Source organism: Pipistrellus hanaki (assembly GCF_964339955.1).
Source record: "Pipistrellus hanaki genome assembly, chromosome: 9".
Taxonomy (NCBI): Eukaryota; Metazoa; Chordata; class Mammalia; order Chiroptera; family Vespertilionidae; genus Pipistrellus; species Pipistrellus hanaki.
Window position 1 is genome coordinate 26,993,203 of NC_140511.1, and position 18,052 is coordinate 27,011,254.

The 18,052-nt window shown below is 43.5% G+C and overlaps 1 protein-coding gene across 1 annotated transcript in view; it reads right to left on the bottom strand.

Annotated features, from left to right (window-relative positions):
• Window positions 1–11,465, bottom strand: part of HEPHL1 (hephaestin like 1) — a gene marked incomplete at its 5' end in the record, with an annotated part of 56,697 nt that extends 45,232 nt beyond the window's left edge. Inside the window, one exon of the mRNA XM_084895369.1 lies at window positions 11,296–11,465. Within this exon, the coding sequence (XP_084751495.1) occupies window positions 11,296–11,465 (170 nt within the window). The remainder of the gene's footprint in view (window positions 1–11,295) is intronic.
• Between the last annotated feature and the right edge of the window lie 6,587 nt (window positions 11,466–18,052).

Below are 18,052 nucleotides of genomic sequence, written 5' to 3' on the forward strand. Positions count from 1 at the left end.
ATCTTAATAACATGTCTTCACTTAATAACATATAAAGTACATGCACTTATACTTTCTCCTTTGGTGTTCACCATAATCCTGTCACCACTGGAGAGCTGGTAAGATTACCCCTGGTTTATTGATGATGAAATGGAGGCTGAGAGAGTTAAGTGACAAGCCAAAGACACAAATTAAAACAAAACACAAACACCCTAAAATCATGCTGCCCCTTTGCCCCCTTTCTTTCTACACCCCGTCCCCCCCCCCCCTTTTGTTTTTTGTTTGACAAAACCTTAATATGCACTTGCTGCATTCCCAGCACTTTGCTGGGTGCTAGGGGGTGTAAGAGGGGGGGGGGGGCGGGGGAAACAAAAGAGCTTATGACCTAATAATGGAAAAATTAAGGAACTGCCTAGAGCAGTATTTGATCAAGTGCCAACTGAGTGGTTGAAGCCTCAGATACAGATCACGTTTTCTAGGAATAATTAGTTCAGAGAAGGAAAAGGTTGCAGTGGTTGAAGAGGTCAGTAAACACCTCATGAAAAATGCAGGAATTGAGGAGGAGGAGGAGGAGGAGGAGGAGGAGGAGGAGGAGGAGGAGGAGGATTAGATAAGAAAAGGGAAAAGTGAGGACACTCGGCAGGGACCGAGCATAAGCCATGAGAACGAAGCAGAACCCATCGTTTGGGGGGAGAGGAGGTTCTAGGCTGGAGGCTATGAGTCCGGAAGGGGAGGAGCAGTGAGAAGTATGGATGCATGGAACATCTGGAAGAAGACTGACCAGGAACTTGAATTCCAGGTTGAAACATTTAGGATTTGTCTTGGAAGCACTGAGGACTCACGGAGGTTTTTCCTAACGTGGTGGCATGATCATCAGTCTCTCGGGACCATCCTTCTGACAGTGGTGTGCAAGTCGTAGAAGAGTCGGGCAAAGGGGAGAGCATGAATGAGGGGGAGGGAAGCTGTCAGGAGACCAGTGGAGATGGGGGCGGGGTGGAGTTGCAATAGAAAGAAAGGAGCAGATGTGTAAAAAGTAGGATTGTAAGATGTGATGTGAGCAAATCCCCTCCTGGAGCCCCAGGGGGAAGGGGACACTCAGTCCCAGGGTCTGGGAGCTTGAGACAATAGCAGCACTGCTGACACCACCTGAGAGGTGGCCACACCAGCTCCCTGGAAGGAGGGCCTCCCCTCCCCACTCTCAGTCTGTGTGCTCACACAGGGCTCCACCCCAGACGGACTGCTTCTGCTGGAAGGAAAGCTCCACCACTTCGGGTGCAGCCATCCTAGTGTAGCTGTGCCCTCTGAGGGGAGAGGCAGGCCCCCCTCTCACACACACTCCTGCATATGCACATGCATTCCCTCTCGGTCCCTCAACAAACTTTGGGCTACAGAACAAAAAGGCAAAGCCTGGAAGGAGCTCTCGTGCTAGGAGAGTCATGAGAACACAGGTGATGTTCTGGGGCATCTAGTCTGGAGGGGAAGACAGATCAGGGAAGGTTTTCTAGAGGAAGTAATGCCTAAACATGGTCTCGAAGATCAAAGAGGAGCTTTGATATGGAAAGGGCTGATGTAGATACTGTGGAGCTGTGCCAGGTCAGTGCCCACACACCATTCTTTGATCTGATAGCACACCTTCCCATTCTCATGCTAAGTACTTTGGAGAGGGCTCCACCCCCAGCTCCAGAGATGGGGCAAGTGACTCAGCCTAACCGATCAGACACAAAATGAGATGTCATTTTCTCCCCCTTCAATGTCATTTCCAGTGAATTTTGTCTGGAAAAAATTCAGATAAATTTTTCAGATAAAAAAATTCAGATAAAAATTCAGATGCCTGAAGTGCCCTCCAGAGCTGAGGCCCAGATGTTCCACCTCTGGCTCAGCTGAGGATCCCTGAGAGTTCTCCCACCTCCGAGACCAAGGGCTTTCTCGTTAAAAGGGGCTTTTGCTGACAGGTTTGACCTTGTCCTATGATCATTAGGCAGTCTGGGGCAGGCTGCATGCCTCAGCGGGTTAAAGTGAGGAAGTGATAGTGATAAGATTGTGAAAAATCAACTTGTAACTTTAAAATTGTGCTATAGTCTATTTAAGTGCCTTTCTTTTAACTTTGTCGTGCAATGAGCGTCAATTTATTAAGGCAAAGTAAACCCTCCTTGTTAGCAAGTCCCTGGGACAAAGAAAACAGTCTTTGAAAGGCAAGCCCAGCAGACCAAAGTTCTTAAGGTTACTTGGTGGCTTTCCGGAAAGATGTTCACTGATATTTTCTTGTAGCCACAAACTCTACCCTGGACCCAAGCATCATCGGATATAGCTGATCTTTGAGCAATATGTTTGAACTGTGTGGACCCATTTACACACTGTTTTCAAGAAATAATGTTGATCCTTTGTATCCTTGGGTTTACATCCGAGGATTCATTTAAGCACGGACAGAAAAACAGTATTTTTGCATTCCCAAATGGGGATTCCCAAATGCGGATAAAAAATACTATTGAACATCTGATATCCTCACATCTCTATTCTGGGCACCCAACACACACATACACACACACACACACACACACACACACACACAATACACACACACACACATTCATACCAGTAAACACACATGCAAATGCATGCTGAGCAACAGTTCCTTATCATGAATTGTCTAGCAGAGCCAGCCAAACTAGAGGGAGGAGAACTGTTGGTTGACTTCTTACAGCGTTTATTGCATATGTTGCATATTTTAGCACTGAGTTATATATTGACTTGTTTTGCACCTTCCTGGACATGTGTCAATCTTATCACCTACACAGTCATCCTGAGAAGGGATTAGGTTTACTTAAGCCGTGGCTCCCAAATGTCCACCTAGGTATTAACTGTATCCAAATTATTTGGGACATTTGCCAAAAATGTAGGTCCCCAGGCCCCATTTCAGGGCAATTGAATCAGACTTTCTGTGTCAGGGCCATGGCATCTGTTTCCTGAGCTCACTAACCCCGTGGTCGAGCCACATTCAACCCTTTGGCCCCTTGAGTATGGCTCTTCCACAAAATACCACGGCCTGGGTGAATCTATCTTGAAGAAGTGGCATTAGAAGAAGTTTAAGTTTAAAAATTTGGCTCTCAAAAGAAATTTCAATCGTTGTACTGTTAATATTTGGCTCTGTTGACTAATGAGTTTGCCAACCACTGCACTAACCAATTCTCACAGCAGAGCTTTCCAGTGCTTGCCCAATCGGAGTCTTCTTTCTTCCCAGCAGAAGGGGAGAACAAAGACATTTTGCAGTTTTGGCCAGTGAGCTATGAGAGGAAGTGACAGGTGCCACTCCTGGGCCAGGGCCTCTCATTACAAGGCCCCTCACTTCCTCTGCTGCAGGGGAAACCTTCAGCGGCGACAGTGAAGTCTCCAGATCTTGGCAGCCTGGCTCACTAGTTCACCCAGGTGCCCTGCAGTCTCATGGCCCTGGGTGAACCCCAGTGGGCGAGAAATACACTTCTGTGGCCTGAGCCTGAGATTTGGAGGCTATGTTAGCACCAGCTGATGTATTCTGATTAATACAATTCTGATGTGAATGAAAGTTTGGAAATCACATTTCTACTGTATTTAGCACAAAGCCCATAGAAACAGCCTGAAATAGTAGCTGTTTGAAACCACAGGGACTATTGGAAGTAGAAAAGGCAGGAAAGGAATGGAAGTAAGAGAATGTCTACGCAGCCAACCACCCCTAAGAACACAGTATTCCTTTGTAACAGTTGGACAGAGACTCAAACTCATATGAGTTCTAAAAATGCAAGTTTTGCCCCAAAACAAAGCAAGGGGTGATTTCACAGAAGGCATCCTCAGGAAGCAGCCCAAGGTTAGCTGGAGTGCAGGCATTAGGATGCTTCATTGGTGGACTGTATATTGTTTACAGTGCAGCTACAGGACGGTCCCACTGTGATGGATTAAGCGATCACTACCCCTCACGTCTATCCCCAACATATATCCTAACATTTTGACTCAAATCAAGCAGGTATCTCTGTCCTGCTGTAGAGGAATCTAGTTGGGCTGGGAAGCTTCACATTAGCAACTGCTTTAAGGACAAAACGAGATTCAAAACGCTCACATTGCCAAGGCCAGGGACAATATTGAGAAAGAGACACCTTCTAAAAGCAGGTGAGATTAACTACTGCGGGAATGAGCCTGCCTCTGAGAATCATCTAACTAGTGCAGAGGTGAATTCCAGGTTAGATTCCAAGGATTTTCATAGCTTACAGGGGGTGTGCACCTTGCCAGAACCACTGTCCCCCACAGCCTGGATCTTTTAGCAGGATTCTTCCCCATCCATTCCACCACTGAGTAATTGTAGAACCTCTCCTGTACACGGAACATTGATTTAGAATTGAGGGCCAAGATGTGTGAATCTCAGTCCCTGCACTCAAGAGACATACCATCTGGTTGGGAAGACAAAACATATGCATTGGAGAATAAATAGCAACACCCAGTTTTCCATACTAAGTGGCAAATATATCATATAGAGCTGATTGTCTATGTGTGTGTGAGTGTGGGTAAAGATGAGCTTTGAATAACATCAGCAGAGGTATGGTCAGGGAAAGCATGGGAAATCATTATAGTCACAATATGGACAAGCAATTGTTGTCTGAGAAGGGGCATTGTTCACTGAGGAGAAACAGGACTAGACAGATACAAATGACACTTGGCAAAGACAAGGGTGGAGATGGTGATTATGCATTGCAACTCAGGTGTAGCCACGCTCTCCCTAATTAGGTTAATGATTTCAAACCATCCCACCTAAGCGATGTGCTCCCATTCACGTCCTCTCACTCTGGTTCCCTGGCACTACCTGAGTCTTGACTTCCTCCTCCCACTTTATTTTCATAGAAGCCCCTCGGGACACACATAAGGCAAGTTGAAAACACCGTGAAGGGAAAAGGGAATGAGCTTGAATCCCAACTTCCCCACTTGATGGTGTGAGATCTTGGGGAGATTTGAACCCCAGTTTCCTTGACAGTCAACCCGGTGGCCATCATAGAGCCATCAAGGAGAGGAAATGAGACGAGATGTGTAGCCACATGCACAGTGTCTGAATGTTGAAGCAATGATAATTATGGGAGTAATGATTATTTCTGGCAAAGCTCCAATCAGAGAAGAAGAAAATGTGACCATTTGAAGTGTCTTTCCCACAGAGCTCCGGCTCGCAGGAGAAGTCCTAGAGGTAGGAGAGATAGCATGATGGCTAACATGTCTTGTGTGCTTAACCCAGAGGCTTTACCTCTGATACCTGTCTTATGGCTTAATAATGGCTTCCAAAGGAATTCCATGACCTAATCTCCTTATTTGGAAAAGGGGCCTTTGTTGATGTTAAGGATTTTTTTAAGATGAGGAGATGATCCTGGATTATCCAGATGGGTCTTAAATGCCATTAAAAGTGTTTTTACAACAGGGGGATTAGACACACACAGGAGAAGGTGATGTGAAAATGGAGGCAGAGATTGGAGTGATGCCCCCTCCTCAAGCCAAGGATTGCCAGCAGCCACCAGAGCTGGAAAAGGCAATGAATTGATCATCCTTTAGAGCCTTCAGAGGGAGTGTGGTTCTGTCAAAGCCTTCACTTTATTTTAAAATATATATATATTTTATTGATTTTTTACAGAGAGGAAGGGGATGGATAGAGAGTTAGAAACATCAATGAGAGAGAAACATCGATCAGCTGCCTCCTGCAAACTCCCTATTGGGTATGTGCCCACAACCAAGGTATATGCCCTTGACCAGAATTGAACCTGGCTGACACGACGCTCTCTCCACTGAGCCAAATCAGTTAGGGCAACCCCTTCATTTTAGATTTCTGGCCCCTAGAGCTGGGAGAGTACATTTTTTATTGTGTTAAGCCACTCAGTTTGTGGTAATTTGTTATAGCAGCCACAGAAAACTCATACACCCCCACCACAACCACCTCCAAGAAAGGACTATCATTATTCCCACTTTACTGATGAGAAAATTGAGGCAGAGATTCAATTACTTGCTTAGTAAGTGGAACAAGAATTCTAAGTTTCTAAGTTAATGCTAGAGCCCCACATCCACCAGAAAGCCAGGCTGCCTTGGCATCTCTGCCAGACCACTGCTGGGCCACACTTGGCTGGGGAAAACCCGCCCTAGACCTCCTGGTCCCCGTGACTGGGCAGAAGATCTGTCACTCCTCTGCATGGCATGAAAAGCTTTTATGACAATGCCTGCAACATAGTAAGGACTCAATGGCGCTTAGATATTAATGTTGTCTAGAACCCCACTAACCAGGCCTTGGGGTGGGAAAGAGAAGAGGGGGATCAAGAGGATTTTGCGGCTCAGTGGTAGAGCATCGGTCTGCGGACTGAAAGGTCCCAGGTTTGATTCCGGTCAAGGGCATGTACATTGGTTGCAGGCACATCCCCGGTAAGGGGTATGCAAGAGGCAGCTGGTCGATGTTTCTCTCTCATCGACGTTTCTGGCTCTCTATCTCTCTCCCTTCCTCCTCTCTGTAAAATATCAATAAAAAATATATTTAAATTTTTTTTTTTAATAAATTCAAAAAAAAAAAAAGGATTTTGTGAAGGATGGGGAACAGGGTGAACTGAGGAAGGGGAAGGTGGTAGGGGCTGCCAGCTGCTTTGCAAAATTTATGCCCCACTTATTAGTAAAAGAATTAAATCCTACTGTTTTCAAACCAAAAAGCACATAACTGAAAGATTATATCGTCAAGCTCCTTTTGAGGTTTGGAGTATCCAATGAGATATAAGTAGAATTAATTGGGTGGCATATCCATGAGAGCACTTTATAGGGCTGCTGCAGCAGAAATTTGCTCCTTCTACCTTTTTCCTTCCTCTCTTCCTCCCTGGAACATAGACAAGAAGGCTGGAGTTCCAGCAGCCATCTTGTGACCCTTAACTTCCTTGAGGAGTAAAATCACATGCTAGGGATGTTGGGTCAGAAATTATTAAGGTCCCTGAAATCCTATCATACCAGCTGTCCCAACAACCTTGGACTGCCCACATCTGGATTTCTTTCAGAAGAAAATACAAAACCCTAATTTATTTAAGCCACTCTATTCTTGTCACTATTGGCAGCCAAAAGCAATCACTAACTGATAGAAGGAAATAACAGCAACTTCAATGGAGTCACATGACATCAAGCCTAACACAAGATTTTTTTTTCTGCTGATAAAATAAAAGTTGAGATTTGAAAGTCACTGTCTGTCTAAGATTATACCCTAAAAAGATGAAATCTTCCCCTTTATTTTAAAGCTTGTCTTCTCCCACCTGTTTCCTCCAGTTGAATCTTTCAGTAGACATACGGGACTCTACTTCACAGCTATCCAAGGGCCTGCTCAAAACCCTTTGCCATCAGCTGGTCTTACACAGTGCTGTGATCAAGTGAACTCCCTAAACTTGGGATTTGAACAATTGCCAGCCACACTCAGTCAAGTGTGCTTCTGCCTGTGAGCTAGTGCCCACAAAAACCTCTGAGTTTCACTGGCAAGCAAAAGCCTGCACGTGTTGGTTGCCTAATGAGGGCTTTGGTGAGAATTATGGCTTTAAGTAAAGTGAGCCCACTCTGGCTCCATGCAAGACCAGGCTTTGCCCCCGAAGCACAGTCACGCCTTAAGTGCTTTATGAGCTCGAGCAGCACTGGCCCGATGGATCAAATGCTGACATGTCCCCAGGCAAATCAAAGGAGCCCCGAGTCCCCATTATGCACAGGAGGGAAGAGGGGGAATATAGTCACCGAGAAAAAATATTTCTAGATAGACTATAACTCTATATCCTATACTTCTTAGGAAAATGTTAGTGGATACAACCTCAATTATATTTTGAACCCTGTGATCCAGCAAAGTTAAAAAGCGGGAAGGAGCAAGGACTAGAAGTTAACAAGTAGGGGGCAGAGCAAGGACTAGAAGTCAGGTCTCCTGACTCCTATTTCAGGTTCTTTCCACCCATAGTGAATGCTGGGAACCTCTAAATACCAGGCATTTGTCTGGCTCTGACTATCCAAATAGCAGCCCATCCCCAGAAACACTACCTACTCATCCTGCGGGAGGCTGAGCGACACCATGGCCACATCATCCAGGATGATTCCTTGCTCCTGGGGAAATGGCACCATGCAGAGCACACATACATGTTCCACAATCATGGCATCGTCATGTGACAGCTGTGACAACTGTAAACTGTAGTATCTGAGGCATGTGCTCTGTGGTCTTCAAACAAAGATCAGCAGCCTTCTTGGGGACTTGCCCTGAGCCACCTGCCTCACCAGTAGCACTTCCTGAGACAATTGTTGATAAAAACCAACATACATGGCACACTCAACCAGGCTGCCCATTCAAGAGTCAGGAGTCACCCTGCATTAATTTGTCTCTTATACACCAGAAGGAAGCATGTGGGGACTGTGGCATCCAATATGACATATACTGTATATACTAGCTGTCCGTAAAAGCACGAGTCCTCTCATGTGAAACCACATTTGTTAAACCATCTCACTCTAATCTGATACCAAACTGTGTTTTAATCGTGGCTCTTTTTTCCCATTTCTTTTTCACCATAACTATTTTCATACATTTTTAAATATATTTTGTTGATTTTTAAAAATATATTTTATTGATTTTTTACAGAGAGGAACAGAGAGGGACAGAGAATTAGAAACATTGATGAGAAAGAGTCATCAATCAGCTGCCTCTTGCATACCCCCTACTGGGGATGTGCCCGCAACCAAGGTACATGCCCTTGACCGGAATCAAACCCTGGACCTTTCAGTCTGCAGGCTGACGCTCTATCCACTGAGCCAAACTGGTTTTGGCTTTATTGATTTTTTACAGAGAGGAAGGGAGAGGGATAGAGAGCTAGAAACATCGATAAGAGAGAAACATCGACTAGCTGCCTCCTGCACACCCCCTACCGGGGATGTGCCCACAACCAATATATATGCCCTTGACCAGAATCAAACCTGGGACCTTTCAGTCTGCAGGCAGATGCTCTATCCACTGAGCCAAACCGGTTTTGGCAATAACTATTTTCATACATTTTTTTATTGAGAGAGAGAAAGAGAAAAAGAGAGAGAAGGGGAGAGAGAGATGCGAGAAAGAAACATTGGATCATTTGTCTTCCATACATGCCTGGACTGCATATCAAACACCCAACCTTTTGGTGTACGGGATGACACTCCAACCAACTGAGCCACCCGGCCAGGGCTACCCACTTTTTGTGCTTTCTTCAAAGCACCATCTTATGGCTGAAAAGAGAGCCCCTAACTCCTCCTGCACCCAGAGCCTTGTGAAAACAGCATTCCAACATTTGAGGGTTTACGTATTTTGGGCTTCTCAATGAATAGGTCACCAGTTTGGTCACGGACACGAGTGATCACTTTCAGTGTCTCTCTGAGAAGAGTGACAAGTGGACTGAACCTGTCTTTGGTAAGAATTAGCTCTTTCTAGAACTTTTAATTGCTGGGATCCCTGGCTTCTGCAAAGCTGAGTTTAACTCAGCTGGAAAGGATCACCTTTGCCAAGAAACAGGTTTCATGGTTTAAGCCGGGGGGGGGGGGGGGGGGGGGGCGGGGGGGTCTGGAGCTAAAGCAATGTGTGTTTGGTGCTACCTTCACTCTATAAACTCTGTCAAGTACTTCGTGGAACCTCAGTTCCTGGCTTGTAAAATTGGAATAATAATATGTACAAGCTTCAATGAAATGAAAGTCTCTAATGGAATTCCAAGTAAGAACAAAGAACAAAGAATACTGACATGGACATTTTAGGAGAAAGATAGCATTCCTTTTTACTCAACCATATGGGAAGGTTGTCCAATATCACACTGAGCTCAGGAATAAACTCACTACACTCAGCACACACATTTTGAGTAGCCTTGCATCCAATGGTGGCTCACAACAACTATTTTCTATTGAGTGTTTTTTGAGGATGGCAGAATTCCATATTTTGGGAAGGGCACCAGCAGGGAGGGTAGCCTTTCAAATTCCATATCGAGGGAAGGCCAGCACAGGTAGGATTAAAAGAAGTCAAGAACTTTCTTTAGAAATAGCCCCTGGACATTAAATTTCCTGGAACAAAACTCAAGGAAAAGACTTTCTTGGCAGCCTGGCTGGCACAAGCATCATCCTTCCTTAATTTTAAAACAAACAGACAAAACACTGATGGCTATGGCTGTGTCACCACTGTGGCATAGCCTGGAAGCCGTGTGTCCAAGCCAACTGGATCTTTGGTCTTTGCCCATGGCAGGGGGACCTGGCTCTGAAGGACTTGCTGGCAAACCCTGTGCTCTTACTGAAGCTTAGCAAGTAATTTCATCTTTAGAAAATGGAATTTGAATATTGAATACAATGGGCTCTGCCTATCAGAAAAGAAACAAGCATCCAAAAATCCAACAGTGGTTACCAGAACATCTCAAAAGTTGTTTTAAGAAGCACAAAGTTGAAAATATGCATAACAACTTTTGGAGCCAGGGGGTGACTTCAGATGGATCTCCAGGGAACAAATAAGAGATATAAGACACTAGATCCCACAAGAAAAACAGGAAACGAGGGCTATATTCTACAAAAAACAAAACAAAACAAAACAAAACAAAAAAAACAAAAAAAACAACAACAAAAAAAACCCCACGGATATAGAACATTCTAGAACCATCTCATCCAGCTACACCATGGGATCTGGAGATAGGCTATTGCCCTCAGATTGAATGAATCGGCCTGGAACAAGCCTCTCTCACCAGTGAAAAAGCCATTTCTCAGAGACTCACGGAAGCTCTTTAAACACCAGCCAAATCTATTGTAACAGTCCCTCTCTTAAATATTACAAAGCAAAAACAAAAATGATGATGTTTCATTCCAAAAAATAAAAACTAAGAAAACACTGTGTGTTTTAACTGTAAAGAATTCTTGAAAAATTCTCAAATTTCCATTTCAAAGATTGCCACTCTTAAAAAAAAACAAAAAACAAAAAACAAAAAAAAAAACACAAAAAACAAACAAAAAAAACACACACCAGAATCTAGAACTTCCTTGAGTTACTAGAAATGTCTAATGAAAACTGTCCATTTATAGAATGAGCCATTATTCAAGCAGCTGGTTGTGTCTGTGGCTCTTCACAGACAAGGCTTTGAATAGAAGGTTCAGCAAATAGATAGAGTTAAGAATGTCTGCACACCCACCCAGACTGGGCTCTCCAAGCAAATGCAAACCCCCGCCTGTGGATTTACATTAACTCACCCCATTACCACCACCCAAGGAATACAAGATCCCGCACGTCGAGTGGAAAGGAAGCCAAACCTGGGAGTCCATGGGGACCCCGTGCTCACTCACTTGTCTTCTGCGAAACTTTTCCCAGTAATAATGTTCTTCCCCTGAGGTACATAGTCCCAGTATTCTTCCACAATTCCGATGTGGTATGTTCTGGTAACTGCGCCAACCAGCCCAGACACACCCAGGAATGTGATGAGAAGGATGCAGGCAGTCTGCTGCTTCCCAGGCATTTGTGAATGTAACTCAGGCAAGCAGCCTGTGCAGGAGGCAACCCTGCCTGTCCCTCCCCCTCATTTGGAGTTAGTTATAAATGAGAAAGAGACAAGGCCCAGCTCCAGCTCCTCCTCCTCAGGAGCTTGGGGTTGGGACATAGGCTGACAACTCATATAAGCAGAGCAAGCTGGATGGGGGAGTTGCTATGACAACAAAACCTTTGCCAGCTATCCAAGAAATGTGTAACTGGTTTATTTATATAGTGCCCAAGCCAAACAGGCCTGTTTCTGTAGGTTTTGGGGCTCTGCTCTGATATTAATCATTCATCATTACCAGGAATGGCAGTACAACTAGTTGGGCTAATAGGTTTCCCCGCCTTCTTCCTCTTTTTTTTTCTTCCCCCCCTCCACACCCATTATAGGAACATATTAAAATCTGAATACTGGGCTGGCCTGAATGAAGCATCAGGAACTATCTCAAGCTCTAAAGAAGGCTTCATCTCTGTCGGCTGAGCAGAGGGCATGATGTAATCACTCTCTGCCATCTGCAACTTGTTTTATAGGGCTACATGAAACAATCAACTCACATCGTAAAGTTCATAACAACATTGTAAAACCACACTAATTCTTCATTTGCTCATGAATCATCTCCACCAAATTCAAATCCCACTGGCAAAAATTAGGAGTTCAATCACCCGGTTCAGCCACAATTCTAGAGGTTATCACCCCTAAGACTGAGCTGCCTTTCTGGACATGAGTGACAGTGGTACAGGAGGAATACCCTTCAGGCACATGAAGACCTAATTCAGTAGCAGGTCTTTGGGTCAAAAAGGTGAAGGGAGTGCCCATTCTTCTGTGTGTTCAAATGTGTGTCCTAGAATCTCAGTGCTTAAAAGGAACTCATTTGCCTCAATCAGCCTGGCTCAGTAATAAAGCATCGTCCTGTGGACTCAATGATCCCAGGTTTGATTCCGGACAAGGGCACGTACCTCGGTTGCAGGCTCCATCCCTGGTCCTGGTTGGGGTTTGTGTGGGAGGCAACCGATCGATGTGTCTCTTTCACATTGATGTTTTTCTCTCTGTGTCTTTCCTCTTCTCTTCCACTCTCTCTAAAAATCAATGGATATCTTCAGGTGAGGATGCACAAAAACAAAACAAAACAAAGCAAAACAAAACAAAACAAAACAAAACAAAAAAGAGAATTCATCTGACCCTGCAAGTGAGCCAATCTAGTGGTCCCCAGATGTGGAATGAAGGAAATGGTCTCCAGGATGGATTCTGAGCTCGAACAGACCTGTGTTTGAAATCCAGTCCCAGCACTTATTTAATGGCATTGAAGAATCACTGGACCTCTCTAAACCTGGTTCTGCAAATCAGGGGGTGAAGGGATTGTTAAAAAATTTTAAAGAATGACATAAAAGCAAATCTAAATGATCTTAGGTTTTATTTTTTAAAAATATCAGGACACTTGTGGAGTAATTGCCACAGCACACCTTCCTTTAACGCACATCTACTCTTCATATGAGTTTGGACACTTTGTGTGAGTTCATCATCTAATAGCCACCATGGGGAAAGGACTCCCAGGGCAGACCTGAGCATGGCCTTGAAGGAAGTAGGGCTTTAGGAGTTCTTGGAATTCGGAAATGTCCTGGACCAAAAGGTTTTTGTTCATACTCTAGAGAAGCAGATTATTTGGGGCCATTGAAGGGGATCCCAAAATGTCTCTTCAGCCCAGCCCTGGTAAAGCCCTGATTATTTCAGAACCTTAAAAACACACAAGCATGCCATCATTCTGCTTCATTCCTCCATTTTATGTCCCAACTTCCACCCACTCCATCCCTCACCTGCACTAAATTCTTTCTCATCCTTCCAAATCCTTCTAGGCTCTTCCTCTCCGAAACCTTCCTTGGTTCCTGCCACATCCTCCATACCTTTCCTCCTCTGTATTTCCTCCAGGCTTTGTACACATGAGCATCTCTATCTATATTATTGTATGCTTATATGTTGGCCTCCCATACCAGACTCTAAAGTCCTTGAGAACAGTGCCTAGCTGACAAGGCCTCAACATCTTCCTCCTTTTACATCTGAGGTCCAAGGGCTTTATTAAAAGAATCTATAGAATACTACACTCAGTAGGTATTACTGGGATTATTCAAGGAAGACCCTTTCAAGAGAGGAACATAAGAATTTTATTCAAGCATAAACATGACCTAAGGATTTAAAAGAAACACAACATAAAATGCACATGGGAAAACACTTCACCAAATGAAAGTCTAGTGATAAAATCAGTCATTCAACCATTTGGAAAGATTTACTGAATATCTACTTTAGTAACTGTTCTAGTCAACTAGAAATATGACACCCATGGTCCCTGCCCTCAACGTGTTTATATTTTAGTGGGGGAAATGGATTGTAAACAAACAAGTTTTAAAATATTAGCTAAATATCATGACAAGCTCAGTAAAGTTCAATGTAAATCCAATGTGAATGGAGAGAATGTTAGGAGGTGTCTGAGATGTTTGGAGAGATGGCCAGGCAGCTTGTTCTGAAGTATGTTTATGTTTTATAGGGAGGAATAGAGCATAGTGAAGTCCCACCCACCACCATCATCAAAGGAAAAACAAACAACAACAAAAAATACAAGGTTAGCTTGATAGACAACTTAGGTTGAGTTTTGTGGGAAAAGTTAATGGGCCACATCCCTAGCCAGTGGGGACTTCCACTTTTGGGCATTTCCTTGTTCCTCCACTGGGGAAGTGCCTCAAGATGCCTCACCTCCCACATGCCTGGAGCAAACCCTCAGGCCAGAGACTCAAGACAGCCAGCCTTCAATCACAGATATAGTAAAAAGAAGAGCAGAGGAAATGGGCTCCCCTTCACTCTCTTCTTCTTCCACACAGATCAAGACATCTAGGGTGGGTCATCCCTGAGCCTTGAAGCTTGTTTTGTAATGATCTTGGTTGTGATAGCACTGATTTTTACTAGTGGAGAAAGCTCCATTGCCCTCCATTACTGTGACCAGAGACTAAGAGAGAATTCTCTTGTCGAAGGCCATGGGATCTCAGAGTGGCGTCTGTATGAAGTCAGTTGGCAAATCAGGATGCTTTGCACATGTGTCAAACACAAGGCCCGCGGGCCAAATCCAGCCCGCCAGGCCTTGCAATGTGGCCCGCACCCTGCACTCCACTGTCAGTTTATGACATTGTCAGTTTATGACTGTTCAGAAAACCATTCGGCCCTCGATTTAAGCTGGATTTTAGATTTTGGCCCCTTCTCTGATTGAGTTCGACACCCCTACAGGATTGGTTGGTTGCTGTTCAATCCACACTCTAGATCTACCACTTTTTGGGAGATGCAAGAACAACAGATTGGAGACAGAAACAGGCATGAGAATAACAAACTTAACATTGAATGGTTGGCATAACTATAACTATTGTGATGTTCTTACTAAATATATTTTTGGAAGATATGTTTTTATTTAAACTATATTATTTACATTAACATATAATGGGCTTTATGTTAATATTTATTATTTTTTTTAAAATAAATTTATAAATAGTTTCTAAATTTCTCACCTTTATTTTGAATGTGGTAAATATTAGTAGATAAAATATATAAACTATATTATAGCTTTTTGGGTTCTTCAGTGACCTTTAAGAGTAGAAAGAAGTCCTGCCGAAACCGGTTTGGCTCAGTGGATAGAGTGTCAGCCTGCAGACTGAAAGGTCCCAGGTTCGATTCCGGTCAAGGGCATGTACCCTGGTTGCGGGTACATCCCCAGTAGGGGGTGTGCAAGAGGCAGCTTATCGATGTTTCTGACTCTCTATCCCTCTCTTTCCTCTCTGTAAAAAATCAATTAAAATATATATTTTTTAAAAAGTACTGATAAAAAAAAAAAAATAGAGTAGAAAGAAGTCCTGAGTTCAGAAATTTGAGAATTTTTATCTATTCTGATAAACCTAGCAAAAGTAAATTACATAACATAAATTTTTGCAACAAGCATATTGTCATACATACGTTGTAAAAAATTTTTCAAAGGAAAAACATGAATAGGCCTACATTTTTGGTTCTTAGAAATGAGGAGAGGAACCTTGCAATGTGGCAGGCTCTGTAACTTCTTCAAGTATGCCAACGCTCAGTCTGACTTAAGCTATTCTACCACCCAAGACTGGCAGGAGCAACCCTGGCTTTCTGCTTATCAAAGTATGATATAGGGCTGATATCACCTGTATTTCCATCTCAACCCCCAAACCTGCTCCTCCTGCTTCCATCTCACCTACAGCTAACACCATCACCAGGGGCCTAGTCCAGAAACTTGGGTTCCTCTTTTATCCTTTCCTTCTGCTCTCTGCCACACTCACATTGCTGTCTTCCTGAACAGCTCTTGTATCTTTCTGCTTCACCCCAACAGTCATTGTGGAGACAGTCATTATCTCATGATTGGAGATGGCCCCCAGATCTTCACTGGTCTCAGGACCTTTCTTGTACCCAATGTAGTGGCTCTACTTTGTGGCCAGGGACTAAGAGAGAATTAGTAGATTACTTTGTCCCTAAGTAATCTTTCTATTACATGAATCTGATCATGACCACCCTGTTCAACCTTCTTTGTGGCATCAACCCCTGACAACCAACAAGCCTCACCGCTTATGAATTTTATCCTCCATATGTATCCATCTCATATATCTCTGAACCCACCATGCCCATGGGGCCCCAGGGCCTTTCAATGCACAATTTGGAGTTCTCCCACCTGGAATGCTTTTTTCCCCCTGCTTGTCTCCCTGACAAATCCCATACCTCAGTGTCTGCTCAAGAACTCTCTTCTTCTGGAGGAAACCCCAGTTCCTAAAAAGGAAAGGTACAGAGTTAAGCACAATAAGTATTTGCTAAAAACAAGTGAATGAATTTTTTATTTGGAGAAAAAAAATCATTCTATGGTGGATGTTAAATTCCCCTTACTTACACGTATAGCATAATGAACTGAACTGATAATTCATTGAAACTCTGTAGGGTAAAGACAGTGAGCTAGAATGAGTGTTCACTGAATCTCAGAACTTGACCTAGAGGTTGTTTTACTCTTTTTTAAAATATATTTTATTCATTTTATTTTTTGTATATTTACAGAGAGGAAGGGAGAGAGGTAGAAAGTTAAAAACATCGATTAGCTGCCTCCTGCACATCCCCCACTGGGGATGTGCCCTCTATCAAGGTACATACCATTGACCAAAATCGAACCAGGGACCCTTCAGTCTGCAGGCCAACACTCTATCTACTGAGCCAACCAAGTTAGGGCTATTTTACTCTTAATATATCTTTAATGTCAAGTTGTCTTTTTCTTATTTCTCCTTAAAATAGAATCACAGGATGAGTTCTAAATAATGTAGTTTCAACAAATTGGCTTCTAGTTAATTGGTTCTGTCACTTTAAGGTTAACAATAAACTCACAATGCTGTGTCTAGTATAAGTAAAGCATGCGTATTATTTTTTTTTTTACATCCCTTTCTAATTAAAAATAGTAATTTTGTATAACCTCAATTCTGGCAGCATCTTTCTTATAATGTCAACACAAAATGGGATATGTTGTTATGAAGCTTTTTGCCTGACTATGAAGCTTTTTGTGACCTTCTATTCCTTATTAATGGAGGAAACTTTGTAAAAAGAAGATAATATGTTAAAATAAGCCTCATTATAGTGAACAATAAATACTAGCTCTTTTTCCTTCTACCGTCAAAGTGAAACGCAACATAATTAAGTGCAGAGTTTTCAGCATGGCATGTAAAGCCCTGCTGAGCTGACCCTGCCCACCCCTGAAACCTGCTACGGTCTTGGGAAACCTTCTGTTCCAGAAGTGTGCCCTGCCAGGGCTCCCTGCATACACCATGCCACACTGCCCCTCAGGGCCGCTTTGCTCATTCAGTTCCTCTTCTGGGAATGCTTTTGCCCCATTTTAACTCCTTCCTGGCCTCTGGACTCAAAGCAGATACCACCTTCTCTGGCAACACTTCTGGTCCTTCCCAGCTTCGGTTAGCTGCTCTACTTTGAAGCTCCTGCCGATCCTCAGGTTGACCTCTCTCAAGGTCAAATGACCTGAGCACAGTACCTGATTCTCTTATCTCATTTTCCTCCCATGTAAAATATAATCATAGCTTCAACCTCACAGGGTTATTAGGATAATTACCTGAGGTTTATGTAAAGTACTTAGAATAGTGCCTTGAACATGTGAGTCACCACCTACACCCTAGCTATTATATTTATTTTGATAACACATTGAAAATATCTGTGCATTTATCTGTGTATCTATGAGTTGGTCTTTTTTCTCTGTCTCCAGGAAACTAGCAGACCTCCTGGTTGTTAGCAAGTATTCTATAAAGTGAACTAACTCTTGCCCTGTTTTGCTCAGTGGTTAGAGCATCAGCCTGAGGACTGAAAGGTCACAGGTTCAATTCCAAGTCAAGGACATACACCTTGATTGCAGGTTCCATCCCCAGCCCTGGTCAGGGTGCATATGAGAGACAACTAGTCGATGTATCTCTCTCCTCTCTCTCTCTCTCTCTCCCCCTCCTCACTTTTACTATTTCTAAAAATCAGTGGACAAAATATCTTCTGGT